The sequence below is a fragment of the Daldinia caldariorum genome (genome assembly GCF_022478825.1).
Source record: "Daldinia caldariorum strain CBS 122874 unplaced genomic scaffold F4812scaffold_11, whole genome shotgun sequence".
NCBI lineage: Eukaryota > Fungi > Ascomycota > Sordariomycetes > Xylariales > Hypoxylaceae > Daldinia > Daldinia caldariorum.
The window spans coordinates 955,338-977,161 of NW_025953047.1; the positions used below are offsets into that span (position 1 = coordinate 955,338).

The window sequence follows — 21,824 nt, forward strand, 5'->3', positions numbered from 1 at the left end:
GCAATAGGCAGTGATCCCCCTTTATAAGTTATTTATACCATATGGCAACATCCTGCACCAAGAAACCGGAGCTTCACAGCCCCAGTCACACGGGAGTACCATCCGCGCTATCGCGGCGAACCCTCTCGGCAGCTTCGTCGCGGGCGTCGATATCCGCGGCGATGTCCTCGTGGAGGTTATAAATATCGCGGAAAGTGCGCTCTTCGACGGGGAAGATCAGGTCGTTGGCTTTGGTATCCTGGGCTTCGACTCTCTGGCCCGAGAGCGGGCTGACGATCTCCTCGTTGCCGTCGAGGTCGATGTCGCGCAGCAGGACGCGCCCCGAGGCGAACACCTGCCGGTTCGAACCGACTTCTATCACCATGATCTGCAGCGGCTCGTCGTCGCGGGGGCTGCTGGGCCCGACCCGTTCGTCTTCCTAAGTGTCTCTTCGGCGTCGGTTCAGCGGTAGGCCCTTGGCTTTTGCGAGCTTCTGGACGAGCGCCTCCTTGTGGTTTCGGAGGAAATTTAGCGCGTGGTGTACGATGGCGAGATTGCGCGGAGTGGATAGCACGAGGTATTTCTTGATCTTCACCCCGTCGTATTCCCACCGCAAGCCGCTCCCAACCCACTGGCCGTGCTCTCGTCGCGCAAAGTACCAGTCCGGCGGGTCGGCATCCAGGCCGTTGTACTGGAGGGTAAAGCGGAGGTAAGTATATGAGTGCCAAGAAGCTGAGATCTTCTTGTGCAAGTAGCTTCGAGGCGACAACGGATCTCCCTCCTCTTCTTTGACCGGGATGGGAACAGCCTGCTGGGGTCTTATTCGTCGCGCGAACTGCCCGCGGGTAAGGGGAGGGGTTTCAGGTCCGCCGATTACTATTTGGCGAGGGGGAGGTTCGGGCGCTTCATAAGGGCTGCTCATTTCCCGCGGTTGCCGTTGCGGTTGTGGTTGTGAAAGCTCCAGGGCAGTCCAGACGGCGTTCTTGCACTGCGCTAGGTGGATATTCATCGCGTCGAATCGAACCAGCCATTGCTGAAGCGTCAAGCGGCGCTTTTCCAGCCACGTTACATCACCCGTTTCTTGGTACGTCTCAAAGAGCTCTTGGCAATGCGCGAGAACGTCACGCGTATGACGGGTGTTGAGATGTTCAATTGTGTAGAACTCATCGTGGTTAGGTACCGGTATCAGGATGCGATTCCAATCGCCATGCTGTTGAAAATTTATATTAATACCTATTTTCCTTAATTGACGAGGGCCAGCCAGCCAGTATCGGATCGACTTACCGGACTTCCTGTGGACGTGACTAGGGGAGGCTGCCGTGCCTGTGAAGATGCCATACTATACCTTAGGTAGGTATTTGAATATTGGGGATAGCTTTATAATTTCCGAAAACTTTGTGGCTAAAGTTAACAAATTCAGGATGATGGTAAAGATAGGGAGGATGTGGTAAATTAAATGCAAAGTGGAAAGATGATGTTTATTTTTGACGATTGCGAAGTTCGTTGTCAGTATTTTGTACTTTTCCGTACCTGCCGTTTCTGTCCATGATACGTCCGGGGCAACTGCTTCCCAGGAGTTGTATGTTAGGTACCCACCTGCAGTTCGCACTGTTCCGTGCTTCAACCGATCTTTAAAAAACAGGTAGGTGCATGCCTACGACTTCGGTACCGAAGTACCTTAGGTACCTAGTATCTTTTATATAAATGGCAACACGTGTGGGAATCAAATTCATGTACTTGTCGAGTTGAGCCAAAGGAGTTTTTCAATGTGGTGATCTAATGCAGTGTTAGAACTTGCATAAAACTTCTTTGGCTACTGTTTACACATAGATACTAGGCATTCTTCCTAAGACATATAAAAAAGAACATAATTGAGGCTATCTTCCTTTATTACATACAATATACTAGATTTGTTCCTTGTTTAATACATTATTCTACCAAATTCATCTCCCAACGACCTATACCTATTGGATCTAGGTAATATCTGTCAGGTATGTGTATGCCTCGGTGATGGAGGTTACATAGAGAGTGAGTGTTAGGGCCACATTATGCAATCTATTGTAGAGATCTCGTAACGGCTCGCCTTCTAACCTTTCTCGAGGGAGCTGGCTATTCTTTATATGGACACTAGACCCCTGCTGTACCAACATATCCTCATATCCCTGACAATATCAAATTCGAAATTTAGTATCATAGATCATATTAGTTCACTGTTTCAAAGTTTTGGTTAATGCATAGCCTACTAATGTATCCTTATATACCTGCTTAAGGAGAAATGCTACCTAGATGGGTCTGATAGTAGGTCTTTACTTACCAATCTCAGGCTACAATTTCTACCAAAGAAAAGTAGAAAGATGACTCCTAGTTCCTGCGGCAACTTGGCAAGAAAGCTCTTCAGTCATATGAACCCCAGTGAGCCTTGCTTACCGAGATAAGGTACCTTACACATCCAGAACACCAACTTCCGTGAGACTACGATTTCGTCTGAACATAGGTTCGCGGCATACTATGCCTTTCAAATCGGCCCCTTACCTATATCCCACCTTAGCTTGGGTAGTTTAACCTGTTGAGCAGTATAGGCCTTGCTAGTATCATCAGAATGAGCATATTAAATCTTCACCTAAACAAGCAGCGGAGTGCTACATTAAATTCTATTGGATAAACCTGTCTTAGGTAGATTTTGTAATACGGAACCAGTGGCTGAGAGTAGTCACTAAAGCTGCGAATAAATGGACGAATCGCCTGCTGCAGTTCTTACAGCCGTCACAGTATACTTTAGAAATCGAGCCACTGAGGGTGACGATGAAGTAGCACGAGACATGCGCCTTTTTAATAGCATGTAAGACTTACACTAAGCCTTCTGGGGCGGGGCATAACCTTTCACGAAAACAATGTAGTCTGAGCATTCCAAGACTAGATACCTAACACGTTTAGCCCAGTATCGAAAACCCGAAACAAAATGGCAAGCAAGGAGGCCTCGGAGACGCTGATACCAAAGGCGAGGGTCCAGTGGTGGATATGCACGTTTTGTGCCTGTTTTGCGATGAGCTCCATCGTCACGACTTGTCAGGGGTATGAGGCACTAGTGCAGATTGGGCCTTACGGCCCACTAGGATAGTGTATATAAGGAGCACGCTGCTCCCTCGAAGGTGCTTCGAAGGGCAAGCGTTAATAGATCACTACTATACACTGCATACTTGACATTCTACGTACTACTGCTTCTAGTATTTACTCTATGTACGCATACATCACGGGATCCTTCTGACACGACTTCAATAAAGACTATTTAAAACATGTTATATGTACCGCTCCTTGCTATTCGAAGCCCAGCGACGAAATTGTATACTCTAAATACGAGATAGAATTTTCACAGGGCACGCCTTCGTTGTATAGCTACGAGATCGACAAGGAAACCTTTCGGTTCATAGCAGGCGGAGCTCGTGTGCCTAAGATTTCGAATAATGAGATAGGCAGCCAGAAGAATGAAATCGAGAAATCGATCTACGAGTCCCAAAACATGACTACAAGCATCAAGAGTGATATTTCAGAGGCCGCTTTGGCGAAAATTGAAGATATAAAATGCAAAATGATGAAGAGTACCGTTGAGGATGCTCAGAGCTATCTCAAGGACATCCCCGAAGTAATTGGGGGGTGATCTACATATTTCTTCCTCCGAGACTCTGAGATATTAGGGGAAACCGTGTTACATATGGCTGGGCGGGGACTGTCGCCTAAGATGGTTCGATTTCTACTTAATAAAGGAGCCGATGTGAACGCTCTGGACAACAGCGGCCGAACAGCTCTCATGGAAGCGGCTCTGTGGGGTCGGATACAAAATGTTCTCGTCTTGTTAGAACATGAGGCCGACGTGTCTAAGAAGTGTATCGATCACAATCAACTTCTGTCTGCTGCGGACTTTGCAAAACCGTTGGAGGAGGACGCAAAGAAATGGAGGAGGCGCACGGGTGGTGATAGGACGTCCGCGCCTACTGCTGAGGAAGATACATCTGCTGAGGATAAGGGTCGCAGAGCTATTGTACGCCTTCTTGAAGAAAAGGAAAGGGAGCCAGGTTTATACCAGCTAGACGGATTTGAATTTCAAAGACCATCTAACGACTGGAAGACACTGTCCCTAATAACCTCCTACAGTCTCCAGACCGAGTGGAAGACAGTGGCACGTATGATCCGCGGCAAGGGGCTTCCAGAAATCGCTACCATGAGCGGTTAGTCAGATACACCCAAAGAAAGAATTGATATTGCTGGGAGGTACGGGACGGATGAGGTGATTAAATTTAGAACCTCGGGAGGACAAAGACCGGGGCAAACCGGGGCAGTACCATGCTTCCCACGTGGAGAAGCAGCTAATCGCATATTTTGTTGATAAGCACCTATTTCTAGAACTGCACAAGCCTAAGGAGTTGGTGGTTGTATTACTTTTTTCGGGGCTCACTGTGGAGGAAGAGGCCGAAAATAAGCCGACTTCGGACCTAGAGAAAGCATCCCCGAAAGGTTCTTGGGAAGAGGCTCTTATAGTGGTCAGCACCCTTGTATGTGATGACTGTAGAAGGTTTGTTGAAACAGTGAATTCTACGCTGAAGTTAAATATTCAGCTACGAAATCGTTGCTTGGACTCGTCATGTAATGTGCGTCCGAAAGACACCTCGCCGTAGAAACAACTGCTTGGCCCGGTCAGATATTAGCCTGTGTGCCATAGGAGGTACCTAGGTAGATATAAAATAGAGCGAGAGCATTACACTGAAAAATGTCCGCACCTAGTAGCAATATCGGAGATCATGTTAATTACCTACTAGGTAGGCAAGAGTCTTCAAGCACTACACGAAAGTCTTCGAATCCCCTGATATCGCACGGATTACATAATACATCATAAAGGGGCTTATAATATATCACGTGACCGTGACAACGTCTTGTAAGTCGTTAGGAACGAAATTCAGATTACAAGAACTCCTTATTGCAATCAAGGTACCTATTTCATTATCCGAAAACAATTAATACACCCTGCGACAATATCGCTTTGATAAACAACTCTCATGGAAAACTGGTCGATTAGAATCGACTAATACCTAGCACTGCCGATTACCTCTGTAAAACCGCCGTCATTGTTATGGTCCACTCGTCTATGCGGCGGCTCTTTTACCTCTAGTCTTAGACGAGGTCATAAAGGAGGTAGTAAATGTCATGTACGGTCTTCTCTTCAACCGGAAAGACCATGTCATCAGGTTCGACATCGGCAGAGCGGAGCGTTCTCTTTGTCAGGGGACAAACAATCTCTTCAACACCATCGGAACTAACGTCGCGAAAGAGAATGCGACCGTAAGTATGCCTTACTTTATCCGTGCGCGCAGGAATGACATGAAGTGCCAGCTCTGTTTCTCTAGGTGGCTTGCCGGACAAATGCCGAGGAGTTTCCTAGATATCCGGCTCATAGTCTTCCAGCGACTGGCTTTTGGATTCCGCCAGTTGATAAATCAGAGCGGCCTTGTGAGCTGCCAAATAGTTATGTGCTTCATGGACAATGCCGGCATTTCGGCTCGTATCAAGAACTACATATGTCTTGGTTCTCACTCCTTCAGCTGGCAGTCTCCAACCGTCTACTTGCCACTCGCCATGGTATTTATATGCAAAATGCCATCGAGGTGCCAAATAATTGGAGGTGCCGGCATACGAGAGTGTGAAGCGAAGCTTATGTTGTCTATGCCAGGACATCGAGATTCTCTTTTCTAACACTGATAGCGACGGAGGTACTGATTCTCCCTTGATTTGGTGGGGGGTATAGGGCCGAGGGATGACTTCCACAGTCTGAGCACGAGCAACGGGTACTTGTGGCGTTTTACTCGCTTCACCATTTTGGGTGATTTGGAGGGCGTTGTTCGGAACGTTTACATGTGGAGGCTCCAACGTTGTTTCGAAGGCCTTTCTACATTGCGTATAGTGTAGACCAAAGGCATCGAATCGAGTAAGGCAATGCTGACGAATCAGACGATGCTTCTCTAGCCATGTTGCGTCGCCTGTCTCATGGTAAGTCCGCATGAGGCCTTGGCAATAGTCAACAAGATATTGAGTGTGTCGGCTAACCATCTCCTCGATCGCAGAGAATTCCTCTAGGACTGGGACGGGTATTGGGGCGGGTGCTAGAGCCCGTAGGCGGCTGCCCGGTTCTCCCTGTAGAATGGGTTAAATATTATTCATAAATGATTCGACACAATTGATAAATTCCTTACATGGTTCTGGTTGGGCGCTGAGTCAGGAAGGCGCGCGTCTCCTGCAGATGCCATATTGTCGGTATTCGTGTTTTCTTCGTGTATGAAACTTAGAAGGGGAGAGGAAATGTGACTTCGAAAAAAGGAGACGAGGTTGTTGGAAGAAAAAAGCGAAAAGACAAAAGAGAAAATGGTGGTTCGTTGTAAAGGAAACTCAAGAAATCTTGCACACTAGTTTATGGGCTGTAGGGTTTTTTTTTCAAGTCCAGAAAAGCTGTTGCCTAGTGACTATGAATTGTGTGTCAGTATTGTGTAAAACCTCACTTTGATCAGTGTCCGGATTTTTTTCTCTCAATTACGTAGATACCTATTTACCTAAGTAGAGATACATAATGTAGGACGCATCCATAGACATATAGGGAGGTAGGTAAGTAGGTAAGTAAGTAAAGGTACATAAGTCGAAATGCAGACCAACGATGGAGAGAATCTTCATATTGGCTGCTACATTTCAAAACAAGGACGCATCTAAAATTAACCCAACTAATAAATAAATACTAGATAGATCAAAACATTTGAGGGTAATATTAAATCTATCGCAAATATCATCGTTATATATAAGGTGCCCACGTACCAAATTAAAAAGGACAGTGTGAATGTTCAAGATAATAGGTGCCAGAGTTTGGGTTATATAGGTAAATTACAACTGGACAAATTAATCGGGACGGCCCCCCTAGGGGCCTCGGAGTTCCGAGAGTAAAAACGGGCTGGTGTAGTTGGGAGGCACCGGGCATCCCTCTAAGCTTACCAGTGGCGCTTTTTCGCGGAGGTGTCCTGTTCAATCCCCGTCCGGGGGGGGGGTTACAGGCGCAGCTGTCTTTTTGTCATTTTTATCCTTTTTTTTTGTCTCCCGAGAAATGAAGCATGCGTTTGTTCATTTGCTTTCCTTTTTTTGTTTTTGTTTCTTTTTTCTCTCTATCTTCCTATTTGAAAATATCATGACCACTGAACCTCCCCGCCCCCCAACCCTAAGCATAAATGTATTATCGGTTGTGCGGCCATCTACAATGCTGCTGGTAATCGTCGGATTTGCTACTAGTTAGCTTCACTTAATTATAAGCTACCTGGTAGCCATTTGTATCTTCAATTTTGTAGTGAATACCTTCCCTCAGAAGGAAATATTAATTATATTTTACAGGGTCTGAACTGACTTTATTTGCCAAGCAGCACAAGCAAACTCCTTCTGAACTGTTCGACGCTTATTCAAAAAGAATGATCTGAAATAAGTTATTATTCCCCCTCTTCACATCCAGAGTCTAATCTTCAATAGGAGGTACCTAAGGTACCTGTATAACTCTGAAATAACCTCCGACCTGCGATTTGGAGAAACGGATCATCACGAGAAAGAATTTGAAGGTAAGCAGGTACAGAAAATTTTAGCGTCAGCCATGTGTCGGGCACAGGCTCGTGGCAGCGGCGCTGGTAAGATGAAATTGAACGATATCGAAACTATCATCAGCATTATGGCATTGTTAAAAGAGACCTGGAATATCAGACAAGAAGATACCAAGGTACATCGAGTTAATAAGTCCTCAGTTAGGGAGAATTCTTAGGGCAGCTTGCTAGCCCCGGGGCGTTGGTAAATAGGGCATTTCGCCACTATTCGGAGCCACACCTGACAACCTTTTATATAAATCGCAATATTTGCATGATAGTTTTCTTCATATTTAGAACTAGTCTAAAAGAACTGCATCATGTCCTCCTCGTATCAAACCTCCGTAAATATGATTTATAATGAGCGGCACCCAATTACGGTGACAAACACGATACACCGCAGTACCATTACACACAATCAAGATTGTTCTTTTGTCGGTATATCAGTCACCTGACCCATCAAACTGACGTTCTTTAGGGCAATATATTATGGTACGCTTGCACGAAGGTGCTTTCTGAAAACTATACTCGCTTCTCTTCCTGGCATTGTTGAGAAAATATATCCTTCAATGTTCAATTAGAGAAGCATATCTTACCATGCTTTCTATTGACCTCCCCTACCCTTCTAAATATACTGATCCAGCTCAAGGAAATGATTTATTGCGTAAAAGCGATGTCATCCATCCAAAAAATAGATGGAGGAAACTATACATCCCAGATCGATTACCTCCAATTGCCTAGAAATGACAATCCTTCCTAACCATAACACGGTCAATTGTGCCCACTACACGGAATAATTCATACGTAGCCTAGGTCGCGGACCCAAAGAACACTTTTTACCCTCATGCGATTACCATCGCCGGCATTATTGACGATATGGATTGGCCCTGTGTGCAAAATCCGATGCCCTTCTTCTGGTAGTTACAGTTAGGCACCATTTGGAAATAACACACGGGAGGCTAGTCTCCATATATATTTTATGATAGCATGGCCTAACGGTGAATTTACCTACACAATACATACAGTATGCAAAGCAATCTATACAGCTGCAATTCCACCGTCCCATCTTCAGCCTCGTGCGCACCAATAGTCCCCAGACGGGCGGGGACTGGGGCATGGGGACCTCAAGAGGGACCCCGAGACATATAAATTGTGTTAATTGTCAGTTTGCTAGTTATTTACTAGCCATAAACGACAATACTGTGTAACTGCTACTAATTAATATGTAGCCAGTGTCTGACCGCGAGTTAAGACGAAATACCTAGCCTAGCACAGTAATCAATGGCAGTTGAATAGAAAGCACGCCGACGCTAATAGCCAATTCATATTGTCCGAACCATAGAAAACACCACCTGCTACATACACATGACCTGAGTGAATATTTAGAATCGTACTGCTGGAGAAGGTGGTCTATATATTTATTACCAGCTTAGTGAATCTCTGTCCCTTCCAGTTAACTCTCCTTCCCTGTCCCCTACCATAAAACGATCCCCTTTTAGAGGAACTTCCACATCCACTCTTTCCATGAACATAACTACAAAAGAAAGGAAAGAGAAAAAAGAAATTCATCCAATTCACACTATTCAATAGGAAAGAGCACCGGCGTAAGAATCATTCTTACTCCTTCTTGCTCCTTCTTGTTAATCCCTTGATATGAACTGTCCCTAGCTCCGGTCTCAAAAACTATAAGAACCACAGTAACAATACTGACAGTCCATGAACTCCTTCACATATTCCATACTGCTCATCTGGGACCTGGACCGTTAACATAATTACTTTAGCATCTTTTCTTTAGTAGCTCCTTGGCAGCTGTGATTCTCATTGAGAGACCACAAATATCTTCAGTCACAAACAGCTTGCCTTCGTACCTCATACTCTTAGAAAACGACGCAAAGCCAGGATTCAGACCTCTACAATATAGATCATCGCCGAGGGAAGTTACCTAGACGGGTAAAGTACTCACGTACTTCTACGAAGTATAGCATAGGTCGCCGTTGCTTCCCAGTCTAACTACTACTCCTCGCAACACCAGCAGAAGATCACCAAGCTCCCGGTCGCTCTTTCGTCTAACGAATTGCTTCCTTCAACAGCAAAAAAAAGGCCGACAGTGGCCTTTACCGATATTTTATTAATAGTAAGTATGACCCTTCCCCTTCCCCATCGTTGATTGTCTCATCACATATTTTTCTTCGTCCACTTGACTTTGTGATCCATCGTTCCCACATTCACACAACACATATGCTTCCCAACATCCCATTCTCTCAATCCAATCCAGCTTCGACAGCAAATATATCAAGCCTCAGTATATCCCTAAGGCTATCCCTACAATCATATTCCCCCCCAACCTCCATACGCCATCCTCTACCCCTATCTAAATTCCGCCCATATGGTGAACCTCCCCCATAAATATCAACGCCATCCCACATAGCAACTCTGCCAAAATAACGCAATGGCATCCGCACAACCCGCAAGTTCAAACCTCCACCTGGAACACCCGTACTTACACCTCCCCTAGTCGTTCTTCTTCTCCCGACCGGAGAAATCTTCCCTCCTTGTCTACTCTTCCTCCCAATCTTAATCTCGGAGACCACCTACACCGCTACCATCACCATGTGTTTCGTCGAGTACGTCGGCTACACCTGCGGGCACACCAGCCTGCCCGTCGTGCGGCCCTGCCCCATGACCACGCAGATGCACACGAACCCGACTTGCCCCCGCCCGGCCTGCCGGCCCATGCTCCCGCCCTCCATGTGCCCCTCCTGCGGCCGCATCCTGCACGGCCGCTTCGTCGACATCGTCGAGCACGAGCACCGCTTCATGCACGAGCGCGGCGCCTGCTCCTGTGACATCCGCTTCCCCCACCTGCAGCAGCCGCGCATGCTCGCTCCTTCCGGCACCGGCGTCGGCATCGGTCTCGGCATCGGCCTTAGTGTTGCCGAACCCCCTGCTACCGCTCACATGGACGGCTCCCAGTTCGCTTTTTCCCCTTCCGCCGCCGCTTTCACGCCGCAGCCCTCCGCTGCTGCTAGCATCGTGACGACGGCAACGACGAACACGCTCCCGAGCAACAACAACAACAGCAGCAGCAATAGCATTAGCATCGGCAATACCCCCTCCGACGTCCGCAGCGCTAGCCCCGAATTCCCCAACCGACGTAAAGGCAAACAACAGCAGCGATGGAAGGGCAAAGGTCGCGGGGGCCATCATCATCAGCAGCACCCCCACCTCTACCCCCACAATAACAACAACGCCGCCGCTACGGGTGGAAACCAGCAGCAGCGCCGACGAGCTTCGACCTTAGCTTCGGCCTCTACCACGACCACGGCTATCACGCCTCGCCACGGCCAAGGCCAAGGTCACGGTCATGTTCAAGGAGGAGTCTTACCGCCCCTATTCGAAGGCCGGGAGCACGACCCCTCGTACTCGCACTCGCCCCCTTCCCCCTCTTCCCGCCGCCTCAGCGTCTCGGTCCGCATGCTGAGCCTGTACGGCGCCGAGTGGGCACGTGACCACGCCGAGCTGCACCGGGCCGGCCGCTGCGCGTGCGACGTCACCTTCGACCGGTACACGGGGCACCCGGAGCTAGCCAGCGGTCATAATAGTAGCAGCAGCAGCAGTAGCATGACGATGATCCAGTACAGCGAGAACGACGTTCGCCGATACGACGAGAGCGAGAGCCAGAGCGCAGACGCCATGTCGGCGTACGCTTACAACAACAATCACAGCAGCAATGCTGCTGATGCTGGCATTTCCAACTACCAAAACCCCCAGGAATCGGGCTATGCGTCTGCCTTCCAGTCTCCCGCGGACCAGGCCGCGCACCCGTACCCGCACATCTCGGACACCGTCCAGCGGTACTGGACCCCGTACGCGACGCAGCCCATTTCTCCCGGTCAGCCGGCGCGCTCGGCCTGCGGTCCCTACGACACGTCCACAGTGGCGCATGGTAACGAACAGCAACTTCCCGAGCATCAACACCCGGAGTATCATCATCAGCAGCAAGAGCACGAGCATGAGTACGACGCCGCGGCCTCCGGAATGCCCGTGTTCCCCAACATGAGCTCCAGCATCAGTCCCAGCGCCACCGCCAGCATGAGCGTCGGCATCAGCGGTCACCCGGTCGACATGCAGACCATCTACTACGAGCCGCGGGGCACGCCCATCGTCGGCCTCCCCGTCGGCGCCGGCCCCGAAGGCGACTCGCACATGCCCCCCTTCGAGGACTGCGAGCTGTATTACCCGAAGCTGGCTCCTCACCAGCGCCCGGCGTCCCGTTAACGGTTCTAGATCCAACTAATCAATCCTCTTTCTGCTAGCCGTGATCATATCATACCATACCACACCATACCATATACCATATTGTCGAGATACGCGCATTATACCTTAGGTACCTACCTAACCATCCGCCATTTCGGAGTATTGCGCCACTTACCTTACCTATTTGCTGGAATATTTGCTTCGAATATAAAAAGACTACAACAACATGAGACAACAAGCCAGTAAAAATGCTTGCTTGATGAAACTAACCGGGGAGAAGACACCGGAAACATAGAGGAACTACAAGGAAACAGACATAAAGAGAGATAGTAAAAAAGATAAAATAGACGAACGAAAAAAACAGTTCTCACGAAAATTTCAAAATATCCGTATTTACTTAAAAGCACGACGATGCTTTCCGATGCTATATATGCATTATTTCGAGGATACACGTTGTCGCTCGTGAGAACCTCGTCGACTATCGTACAACGTGAAAACGATGTCTTATGATTTGCATCACAAAAAAAAAAGCCTTTTTCTTTTGCTCTTCTTTCTTCTTAAGTCTAGCCTACTATATTTAAATAGGCACATCACCTATCGACTTCGCCTGTTTTATGAGATCTGTTAGTATCTAAATCTTCACATATATATATATGTGTGTGTGCATGTATGGGAAACAATTTACTTACCAAACACTAGATCCATCGTGCCGATAATAGCTACAGCATCGGCGATCAAATGCCCCCTGGCGACCTGATCAAAGCCACCCAGGTGCGCAAAACCAGGCGCACGAATGTGGCATCGGTATGGTCTCTCGCTGCCATCGCTCACCAGGTACACACCCATTTCTCCCTTGGGCGCCTCAATGGCTGAATAAGTCTCACCGGGAGGGACAGCGTAGCCCTTGGTATAGAGCAAGAAGTGGTGGATGAGAGCTTCCATGTTCTCCTTCATGGCTGCTCGCGGGGGTGGCGATATCTTGTAGTCTTCAACTCGGACGGGTCCTGCAGGCATCTGGTTTAGGCATTGGTGGATAATTCGGAGAGACTGGCGGAACTCCTCCATTCGACACAAGTATCGGTCATAGCAGTCACCATTAATTCCAACGGGGACATCAAACTCGACCTTATCGTACGCGTCATACGGCTGGCTCTTACGAACATCCCACGGTACACCCGAACCTCGCAGCATGACACCAGTAAAGGAGAGATTGAGGGCCTCCTCGGCGGAAACCACACCAACACCTCTCAATCTTTCGATCCAGATTCGGTTATCCGTCAACATTTCCTCGGTCTCGTCAATTCGATCGCCAAACTGCGTTGCCCATTGATAGATATCATCTAGAAGGCCAAATGGGATATCCTGGTGAACACCGCCGGGTCTGACATATGCAGCATGCATACGGGCTCCAGATACACGTTCGTAGAATTCCTATACGGAACACAAATCGCGATTAGTTTATAAATCTTTTTGATTTGCGTTGTACTTTTAAATCGAAGATAGCAAAATGCATCACGTCGAACTTAGAACTTACCATCAACTTCTCTCGTTCCTCGAAACCCCATAAGAAAGGCGTTAAAGCACCGACGTCCATGGCGTGTGATAGGACAGACATAAGGTGGTTAAGAATTCTCGTAATCTCTCCGAATAGGGTTCGGATGTACTTGGCTCGCTCCGGGATTTCCACGTTTAGTAACTTCTCTACGGCGAGGGAGAAGCATTGCTCGTTGGTCATCATGGAGACGTAATCTAATCGGTCGAAATACGGTAGGGCCTGTACGTAGGTCTTGTACTCGATCAACTTCTCCGTTCCTCTGTGAAGTAATCCGACGTGGGGGTCGGATCGAACAATCTCCTCTCCGTTCAGCTCGAGAATTAACCGAAGCACACCGTGGGCGGCGGGATGCTGGGGACCGAAGTTGACGGTATAGTGGCGGACCTTCCGGCCAGATATACTTTCGTCGCGGGATGCTTCGACGGTTCCGTCCTGATGACGTTGGAGGCCATAAGGATCCGAGGGGTGGGCGAAGTCGGCATCGACGGGTTGGAGGGTGGTGCCCTGGTAGGGTAACTGGTCGGCCTTGCGCAGGGCAGTCTGTGAAAATGCGCGGAATGCTGGTTTTATCGTTGGCTTCGCGAACTGCAGACGCCTGGCGCCGCAGCCGACAATGCGATATAGCGACGCCATCTGCGTTGTGTGATGGCCAATTGGGATAATTGGGGGGAAGGGCGAAGTTGGAAGAATGGAGCTTAAACTAAAATGATATCAATTAATCGGAAGTTGAGGCCAATACCTACACTCTAAACTTACAATTAATGTTCCCGTCATTGGGTCGCCCTATCATTTTTCCGCCCCACCGATACCCAGGCACCTAGGTAAAGTGGACCTCTATCTTGTAGCTACCTAGGTACTTCTTCGTGGGATGTCCACCATCCACAGGTACATCATATTAGGTAACCTTACGGATTACCTGCATATGATTCCGTTTCTATCAATTACGTTTTACCAGTTTCAGGTAGTTTTTTTGTCATTTTACGTTCTTAACGGATATAAGGGGGAATGGCAATAGGAACAACCACAACAGTTCACCTTAGGTTACCTGTATGCTAAAATAAACATTTATCACGACTCTATTATTATGAACTCTTCTACTTATCTTCTACTTATAATTAAGCCTGCAATATATCTAATCCGTTTACCGTGAAACTTTCCATTAGACATCTATGTACCTGTCTTCACGACATCACACTATTCATCTCTTAAGCCATACATACCATGCCATACCAACCAACCCCTTCTATATCATATCATATCTTCTTAGGAAGACTGCTGAAATACGTATTCCTCGCTGCCTCGATGATTTTGCTCACCTCGTCCGCGGGGATCTTCTCCCTCCTATCGAACGAATACAGCCCGTTGACTTCCTGCTCGACATCGGATCTAACCCAGTAAAAAGAAGTATTAGCCGTCAACAACTTTCTTTCATGCCAAAGAGATAAAAAAGAAATTGATAATAGGTAGGGCTTGTGACAGACAAGAAAAACTTACAGTTGAGTATACACAAACCCGCAAATATGCCCCCCCTTAACCACGGCCTGTATCAGCGCCTCCAGGCGCTTGAGCAGGTCCTTCGGGTCGCTCGCGGTCGTGTACCCCCAGTCCCGATCGCGGCCCTCGGCGCCCTTCGCAGGCGCGATGTTCACGCCGCCGAACTCGGAGCAGATCACGGGCGCGCCCTCCCGGTGCGCGGTGCCGCTGTCCGTCCGCCCGTCCTCGAGCGCCAGGGGCCCGGCGAAGAAGTCCCGGCCGCCGAGCTTCTTGCCCAGGATGCCCTCGAGGCTCGCGCACGTCGCCGCCAGCGCCGGCGCGTCCGAGTAGTCGTGGAACGTGCTCAGGTCCGTGAGCACGTGCTCCCACCCGCAGTTGTCGTTGATAGGGCGCGTGGGGTCGAGCGTCCTGTTCAGTTTTTTTTAGTGTCTATTTTTTGAAACTCGAGTTAGGAGTCTGGGAAAAATGGCTTCGTTTTCTTACTTGGTAAGGTAGTAGAGTGACCGAATGTGGTTCCGTTGGTCAATGTTGTCTTTCAAGTTAGGATAGGCCCAGCTTTCCTGTTATCGCAAGTCAGTATCTTGTCTCCGGTACTCCTTGGCTATTGCTTGCCCCGGTGCCTCGAAGGCTCTTTTGGAGGGAAGAACGACAGGCTTATGAGAATAGGAGGTGTAATAACGTACTGCGAGACAGTTAGCTTATATCCAAAGCAAAAAAAAATTCCCATGTAAACCAAAAGCATTAGAAGTGAGACTCATTCTACTACACTCACCGTTGACAGGAGTCCAGGTGATAATACAAGGGTGGTTGATATCCCTCTTGACAGCCTCGACCCACTCGCTGGTGAACCTCTCGGCGTAGTCGCCGTTGAACTCGTACGCGTTCGCCATCTCGCCCCAGACGAGAAAACCCAGCCTGTCGGCCCAGTACAGGAAGACCGGGTCCTCGACCTTCTGGTGCTTCCGGCACCCGTTGAACCCCATCTTCTTCGTCAGCTCGATGTCTCGCCGCAGGCTGTCCGGCGACGGCGGCGTCAGCCCCGTCTCCGGCCAGTACCCCTGGTCGAGCGTGAGCGCTTGGAACAGCGGCTTGCCGTTCAGCCGCAGCGTCGTGTCCCCCCGGTTCCAGTCGATGTTTCGGAACCCCGTGTACGTCTTGACCTCGTCGATCAGGTTGTCGTCCGAGTCGAACAGCCGAATGGATAGATCGTATAAAGTCGGGTGATCCGGCGACCACAGAGCCAAGGTGCCGCGCCAGGAGTGGCTGTCATAGTAGGGGGCGTCCTGGGCAAGAGTCGGCGGCGCATTCGACTTCTGGTCGTCGCTTAGGGCCAAACCGAGGTTGATGAAGACGTAATCCTTGTCGGCAGGGAGGTTTTCTTTCGTCTTAGCCACGCTGACGCTGTAAAGATAACCCTCGATCTCAACGCTATATCCGTGACCAGCTCTTCGGCCCAAAACGGCCACCCGAGCTTCTAGCAATCCCTCGGAAATGTTGTTCGACTTCAGGACTGTCCCCGCGCTGCTGTCGCCAATTCGCGTCGGCGGGACAACTTCCAACCAAACCGGTTGCCAGATCCCGCTCGTGGGCTTGTAAAAAATAGACTCCGGCTTCGGCGCCCAGTACTGCTTGCCTGTCTCCAATCATTAGCCTCATTAACGTTAAAACTTTCGCTAGTAAATAAATAAATAAAATATCTGTCATCCAACTATTATGTAGGTAGTCTATATTCTTCTTATACGTACCACGAGGCTGCGCAAGATCATGCGGAGAGTCGCGAATTCTCAAGACGAGCTGAAGCTCTCCCTTTCCGGTATTCTTCCACGCATTCGCGAGGGCGTCGGTGAGATCCACGTCGAAAGGCGTGTGTCCGCCCCGGTGCCTTGCGACGGGGTATCCCGAAGCCCAGACGGTCGCGTCGTAGTCGACAGCCCCGAAGCGAGCGAGGACCCTATCCCCGGCTTCGATCTCAGCCTGCTCGCGCGGGTCGACGACGATGTTCTCGTACCACAGGATCTCGTGGGCGTCGTTGTCGTGCACGCCGGACGCGGGCGTCTGGAAGGCGAAGGGCACGTTGATGGGCCTCTTGACGTTCTCGCGGGCCTCGCTCTTCGGCGCTTGGAAGCCTTTCTCCTTCAGCTCGGGGAATGCAGCTAGTCTCTGAGCTTCGGCTTCGCTGCTGGCCGAGTTATCGGAGGAAGTGACCGACACCTTTTCCGGAATGCCGTTGATCTGCCACGCCTCTTTCAAACCCACATCCTCGTCGTCGAAGAGTATCGACCAGCCCTCGTTAAGAGGCGTCCATCTGTTATTGCCGTGAACGAAATCGGGTCGGGGATAAAAATCTTTCGAGTTATAAGAGTTATAAGCCATTGTGTGTACCGATTTCTCTCTGTAGCTTAAGGTATAGCTAAAGAGGGGAGGATTAAACGAGGGAATAACACAAGGAATATCGTCAGATGAGAATTCTCTCCCTTTCCCTGCCTGTGAGGAAAATTACTGCGATGTAGACACTACTACTATTACTACTACTATTGCTATGTACCACTACTAACGTGTCCATCCCATCTGTGTTGGCTTGCTGGATATCGGCCCTGTTGTGGTCCATTTCTTTGAAACGTGAGGAGAACGATTGACGTCACGGTGCACCAATAATACCCTGTGCAGATTGAGAAAATTGGACTTGAGCTGCATATTCTGCCTGTTGTAACTTGAGTATTGGAGCGTATTTTTTGTACTCCTCTTCCGTATGCAGACGTACGAGAGCAGATCGTTTGCTAGTTTAAGGGTGAATCCCTGTTGACAGTTAGATCGGTTATGCCATAGACCGCTGAACAGGGATCCTAAAGAAAAAAAAAATTAAAAAATTCATACACTTGAGTAGGTACACTCGATAAACCTTAGAGAATCACGGTATCAGGAACATCAACCAAAATCAGATGGTAGCATAGGCCTACTTTACACTGGTCATGTGGACAAATTTTTATGACCCCTGTTCAGCGGTGAAAAGGGATGACCGGAAACTTTCTTTAACTCTTTGAAGTATGGCTTCGAATAGTCTTTCATCATGAGTATTGTATTATGGATCTTATTGCATTTATATTGACTTGTAAAGTGGATATATCCAGTTTAACTTATAACCCAGTCAAGTCGAGTGTAGCCAATGGTGTAATTAACTCTTGGTAGTTAACAACCGGTGAGTTGCCTAAAGAGACAATTCCACAGACCATTTGTCTTTATTGATTTGATCTACAACCTCATTAACTCATTTCATTTGCTAACCCATATCTCGTAAAGACACCACCGGTAGTTATAGGTGTATTGCCAACCAGTTATTCCAACCACTAAAATACCAGGCCGAGAAATATTCATCCCTCCTAACATCCTCTCCTATAAAGCTCATGCAACGCCAGTGACCCGTCTTACGCTCCTCCTTGCTCCCTCACCACTAATCATAATAGAGCCTTCCATTTCGAGCGCTCTCATCGTCTCCGCAAAATCGGCAGGCTCGACGGGAACACTCGCTCCTTCGTTCATACGTCTACTAACTTCGCTCCACCGGACACTCTGTCCACCGCTGGTCAATTCATCCAGAAGACGTAGAATAGCTTCCTTCAACTCGGCCTTGCGTTTTCGCTCCGAGGCACTAGTGCCTTCTGTAAGAAGACTCATATCAATGCGACCCTGAGCATCCGTCGCAGCAGTCTTCAACGCCGACTGGATAAGTCGCTCGGCTTCAAGGACATCAGCTTTAGTGACTGTCGACGAGAGCCGCATCTTGGCGTGCGCTTCGGCGAGACGGATCATCGACTCAAGTTGACGCGTTGTAGCAGTAATACGTTTTTCTGCTGCGCGAACATCTTGTCCTAATTTGCGCATATTCACATATGCATCCACAAGTGCCTGCGAGGCGTCTTGGGTAAGCGTCGGGTGGATATGAGTACGGGCGTACGAGATGTAAGACGTCAAGAACTCCACAGGCTAAAGGGTTTGTCAGTATTATGTTTTTCTGGGGAAATTTGTATCGCATTGTGAACATACCAATATTTCGTTACTTGAAGGAGCAGAATGTGGTGTATCTTCCAAATACATGGAAAGCAAATGTCGCGCCAACCTGCGGTCGGCTGACTCGTTAACGCGATCGAGGATCAAGTACACAAGATCGAATCGTGATAATAGTGTTGGCGGTAAATCAATGTTTTGCGGAACAGGCAAGTCAGGATTGTATCGGGATCCAATCGGATTGGCTGATGCTAAAATACTTGTCCTGGCGTTCAACGTAGTAATGATACCAGCTTTTGCGACTGAAACTGTCTGCTGCTCCATGACCTCGTGAAGAACAGAGCGTGTAGAATCGGACATCTTGTCAAACTCGTCGATACAACAGATACCACCATCGGACAAGACCAAGGCACCAGATTCGAGCACGAGTTGCCTAGTTTCGGGGTCACGACTGACGTACGCCGTAAGACCGACTGCAGAGGAACCTTTGCCGCTAGTGTAAACACCGCGAGGGGCGATCTTGTGGACGTATTTGAGCAGCTGAGACTTTGACGTTGACGGGTCACCGCATAGTAAAATGTTAATATCACCTCGATATTTCGGGCTACCACCTTTCTCGAATGTCTTGTTTGTTCCTCCAAACATTTGGAGTAAGATACCCTTCTTTACGTCTTCCATTTCATAGACAGATGGAGCTAGGGACCGAGAGAGAAGTTCGTAGATATCCGGTCGAGCGGCGGTAGCCTTAATTTTCTCTTCTTCCTCAGGGCTAATATTCCGGGTCTCTTCTATATTGTTTTCCGTGTCGTTGACTTCGTCGTCCAGGATAGATATGTCTATGTCCATTTTCTTATTGTCGACCTTGGCAACGTGGACAACATCGACAAAGGTCTTAAATACGCTCTTGACGGAGCGCTGACGTGGGTTAACCCTGACAGGGCTAACACGGTAGATACCTGTAATCTTGACACGGTCACCGGCCTTACAGAAATCTACCAACTCGTTATAAACGCAAACTGACACCGAATGCGGCGTCTGTCCAGCCGGTACGGCGTCGGGTGTTTCTTGCAATTTGATAACTTGCTTGTCTTCAAACTCGCACCTATTGTGGATGATCTGCATGGAATTCTTCGAGTTGCAAAGATATCGCGGGCATTCGGTTGGTTCTCGAATCTTGCCTCGGTCTAAGCCCACCAGAAGAGAGTGGCTGCAGACGCTGCATCTAAAAAAGGCTTGCTTCATATCAGGGATGACAGGTGTCGTCCTGATTACAAGACCTTTGATACAGATTAACTTGTCCATATCGGAAGGGTTGAGATCGCGTAGATTGATGACCTCGTCCAATCCATAGGGCCGAGTCATATAAGTCTGGTCCATAACTTTCTCCTCCAAGGTAGGGCCCTGTGGGCGTTGCTGCGACTGCTGGGGTTCTTCGCTCCTCTCCGAGCTCGGAACTTGCATGTCAGAACTGGGAGCACCGCTACGCTGGGTTGCCGAAACCCCATTGCTCTGGCTCCTCTGGCGTGCCGTCTCTGCCTGCGCAAGCTCGATCATCAAGTCATGGACCGATTGGTCCATAAGTGGTACAATTTCCTGAGGATAGTGCTGGATTTGGTGCCACATCTTCCTAGTAGGCGGGTATAATTTGAAATCTTGAATGTTGACATATAGAATCCTGTTGCCGAGTAGTAACATGTTCTGGAGCTCCTCCCAATAAGGCTTCGAGGTTGCGTCTGGATCAGCATCTGTCTGTTCAGTCGTCATTCCCGAACCCCACATCCGATACTTCTTGGTGAAATTGCGTAAGAAATCCTTGAATGCGGCATAGGTATCATCAATAGACACCGTAGTACCCCAGATAGTCGCATTATCTTGACCGCCAAGAGCATCAGCATCAGACGTGTTAGGGTTCAAGTTGGAAAATGTCGCCGCATCGGAATGAATTTCTCGAACTACACGCCCAGCATCGTCCAAGATCACACGGCTACTGCCTCGAGCACCACTACTGAGAATTTCTGAGTTGATATCACCTCTTCGGTTTACCCTATTGGCACGTGGGGTATCGGATGGGCCGATGAATAAGTTACTACTTTCGCTTCGAAGATCGGATTGCGGGTGTAAACCACGTCCGGGACTCGAGCTCGGCTCATATCGGATAGGCGACGATTCTAAGGCATTGGGGTTAGGGCCTTGCAATCTCTATTAGTTGTAAAACTAATTGTACTCACCACCCATAAGTGATCTAGCCCTCGGTGTGCGATCGCCATCGCTTTCTCCCATGCGGCCCAACGGTGAGCTAGGCGCGGCGTCAGGGTTGGGGAGGGTGCTCTGGCTATCGGTATTATGTCTTAAAGCAGGGGAGCTTCTATCGTTTCCATTCGCGGGAGAAGACTGGTAAAATAAAGGGCTTGATGCCAACTGCGATGGACGAGATACGTCAAGATTATTCCCATCTTGCGCTCCATTTTGATTTTGGGACGGGCCACCGTTGGCAGGACTGCTACGAGCAGCTTGAGAACTTCGTGTATTTCGGCTTGGAGTACTAGCTTGCGAACTCCGCAGACGGCGGCTAGACGGTGAAGACATTTTGAGTTTTTATGTGATTGACAATGACAATGCAATGCCGTACTCGACTATAGAAAGGGACGGCTTGGTGAGAAAGTGGATAGTTGAGAAGATTGAACCCAGTACTATTTTCCAGAGATCCAGAGTGGGATAAAAGTTATGAGATAGAGATATGCAAAGTGGGTGTTACAATTGGATGATAACCGCCCTAGGAGAATTCGTAAAACGGGGCAGGCATGAAAAGCGCGTTAGGAAAGGGGTGGTACGCGACTTTTCGCGTAAAGTGGAAATTGTGCAGACGATTCGTACCTAAACTTTATTTA

At 48.7% G+C, this 21,824-nt stretch overlaps 8 protein-coding genes across 8 annotated transcripts; 3 read left to right on the plus strand and 5 right to left on the minus strand.

Moving 5' to 3' along the window:
* Window positions 1–85: 85 nt before the first annotated feature.
* On the minus strand, window positions 86–1,317 carry F4812DRAFT_460451 (uncharacterized protein; the record flags this gene model as incomplete). The annotated part of the gene is made up of 3 exons (XM_047937691.1): window positions 86–418; window positions 479–1,189; window positions 1,264–1,317. The coding sequence occupies 3 exons, from the start codon at window positions 1,315–1,317 to the stop codon at window positions 86–88; spliced, it is 1,098 nt and encodes a 365-aa protein (XP_047789209.1).
* Window positions 1,318–2,938: 1,621 nt separating this feature from the next.
* On the plus strand, window positions 2,939–3,634 carry F4812DRAFT_460452 (uncharacterized protein; the record flags this gene model as incomplete). Its single annotated transcript, XM_047937692.1, has 2 exons — window positions 2,939–3,051; window positions 3,310–3,634. The coding sequence occupies 2 exons, from the start codon at window positions 2,939–2,941 to the stop codon at window positions 3,632–3,634; spliced, it is 438 nt and encodes a 145-aa protein (XP_047789210.1).
* A 27-nt stretch (window positions 3,635–3,661) lies between these two features.
* Window positions 3,662–4,649, plus strand: F4812DRAFT_465535 (uncharacterized protein; the record flags this gene model as incomplete). Its single annotated transcript, XM_047938446.1, has 3 exons — window positions 3,662–4,202; window positions 4,276–4,526; window positions 4,590–4,649. Exons 1-3 carry the CDS (start codon window positions 3,689–3,691, stop codon window positions 4,647–4,649), a joined length of 825 nt encoding a protein of 274 aa, XP_047789211.1. The 5' UTR covers window positions 3,662–3,688.
* Window positions 4,650–5,406: 757 nt separating this feature from the next.
* F4812DRAFT_460454 (uncharacterized protein) lies at window positions 5,407–6,272 on the minus strand (the record flags this gene model as incomplete). Its single annotated transcript, XM_047937693.1, has 2 exons — window positions 5,407–6,159; window positions 6,219–6,272. 2 exons carry the CDS (start codon window positions 6,270–6,272, stop codon window positions 5,407–5,409), a joined length of 807 nt encoding a protein of 268 aa, XP_047789212.1.
* A 3,966-nt stretch (window positions 6,273–10,238) lies between these two features.
* F4812DRAFT_460455 (uncharacterized protein) lies at window positions 10,239–11,906 on the plus strand (the record flags this gene model as incomplete). Its single annotated transcript, XM_047937694.1, has 1 exon — window positions 10,239–11,906. The coding sequence occupies one exon, from the start codon at window positions 10,239–10,241 to the stop codon at window positions 11,904–11,906; it is 1,668 nt and encodes a 555-aa protein (XP_047789213.1).
* A 474-nt stretch (window positions 11,907–12,380) lies between these two features.
* F4812DRAFT_70181 (NADH dehydrogenase I, D subunit) lies at window positions 12,381–14,203 on the minus strand. Its single transcript, XM_047939330.1, has 3 exons — window positions 13,420–14,203; window positions 12,575–13,316; window positions 12,381–12,492 (listed from the first exon to the last, which is right to left on the minus strand). Exons 1-3 carry the CDS (start codon window positions 14,071–14,073, stop codon window positions 12,476–12,478), a joined length of 1,413 nt encoding a protein of 470 aa, XP_047789214.1. The 5' UTR covers window positions 14,074–14,203; the 3' UTR covers window positions 12,381–12,475.
* A 299-nt stretch (window positions 14,204–14,502) lies between these two features.
* Window positions 14,503–17,307, minus strand: F4812DRAFT_465541 (glycoside hydrolase family 2 protein; the record flags this gene model as incomplete). The annotated part of the gene is made up of 5 exons (XM_047938447.1): window positions 14,503–14,826; window positions 14,935–15,342; window positions 15,418–15,494; window positions 15,714–16,567; window positions 16,680–17,307. 5 exons carry the CDS (start codon window positions 17,305–17,307, stop codon window positions 14,694–14,696), a joined length of 2,100 nt encoding a protein of 699 aa, XP_047789215.1. The 3' UTR covers window positions 14,503–14,693.
* Window positions 17,308–18,006: 699 nt separating this feature from the next.
* On the minus strand, window positions 18,007–21,766 carry F4812DRAFT_433188 (cell division control protein 54). Its single transcript, XM_047934606.1, has 3 exons — window positions 21,165–21,766; window positions 18,976–21,104; window positions 18,007–18,915 (listed from the first exon to the last, which is right to left on the minus strand). Exons 1-3 carry the CDS (start codon window positions 21,520–21,522, stop codon window positions 18,334–18,336), a joined length of 3,069 nt encoding a protein of 1,022 aa, XP_047789216.1. The 5' UTR covers window positions 21,523–21,766; the 3' UTR covers window positions 18,007–18,333.
* Between the last annotated feature and the right edge of the window lie 58 nt (window positions 21,767–21,824).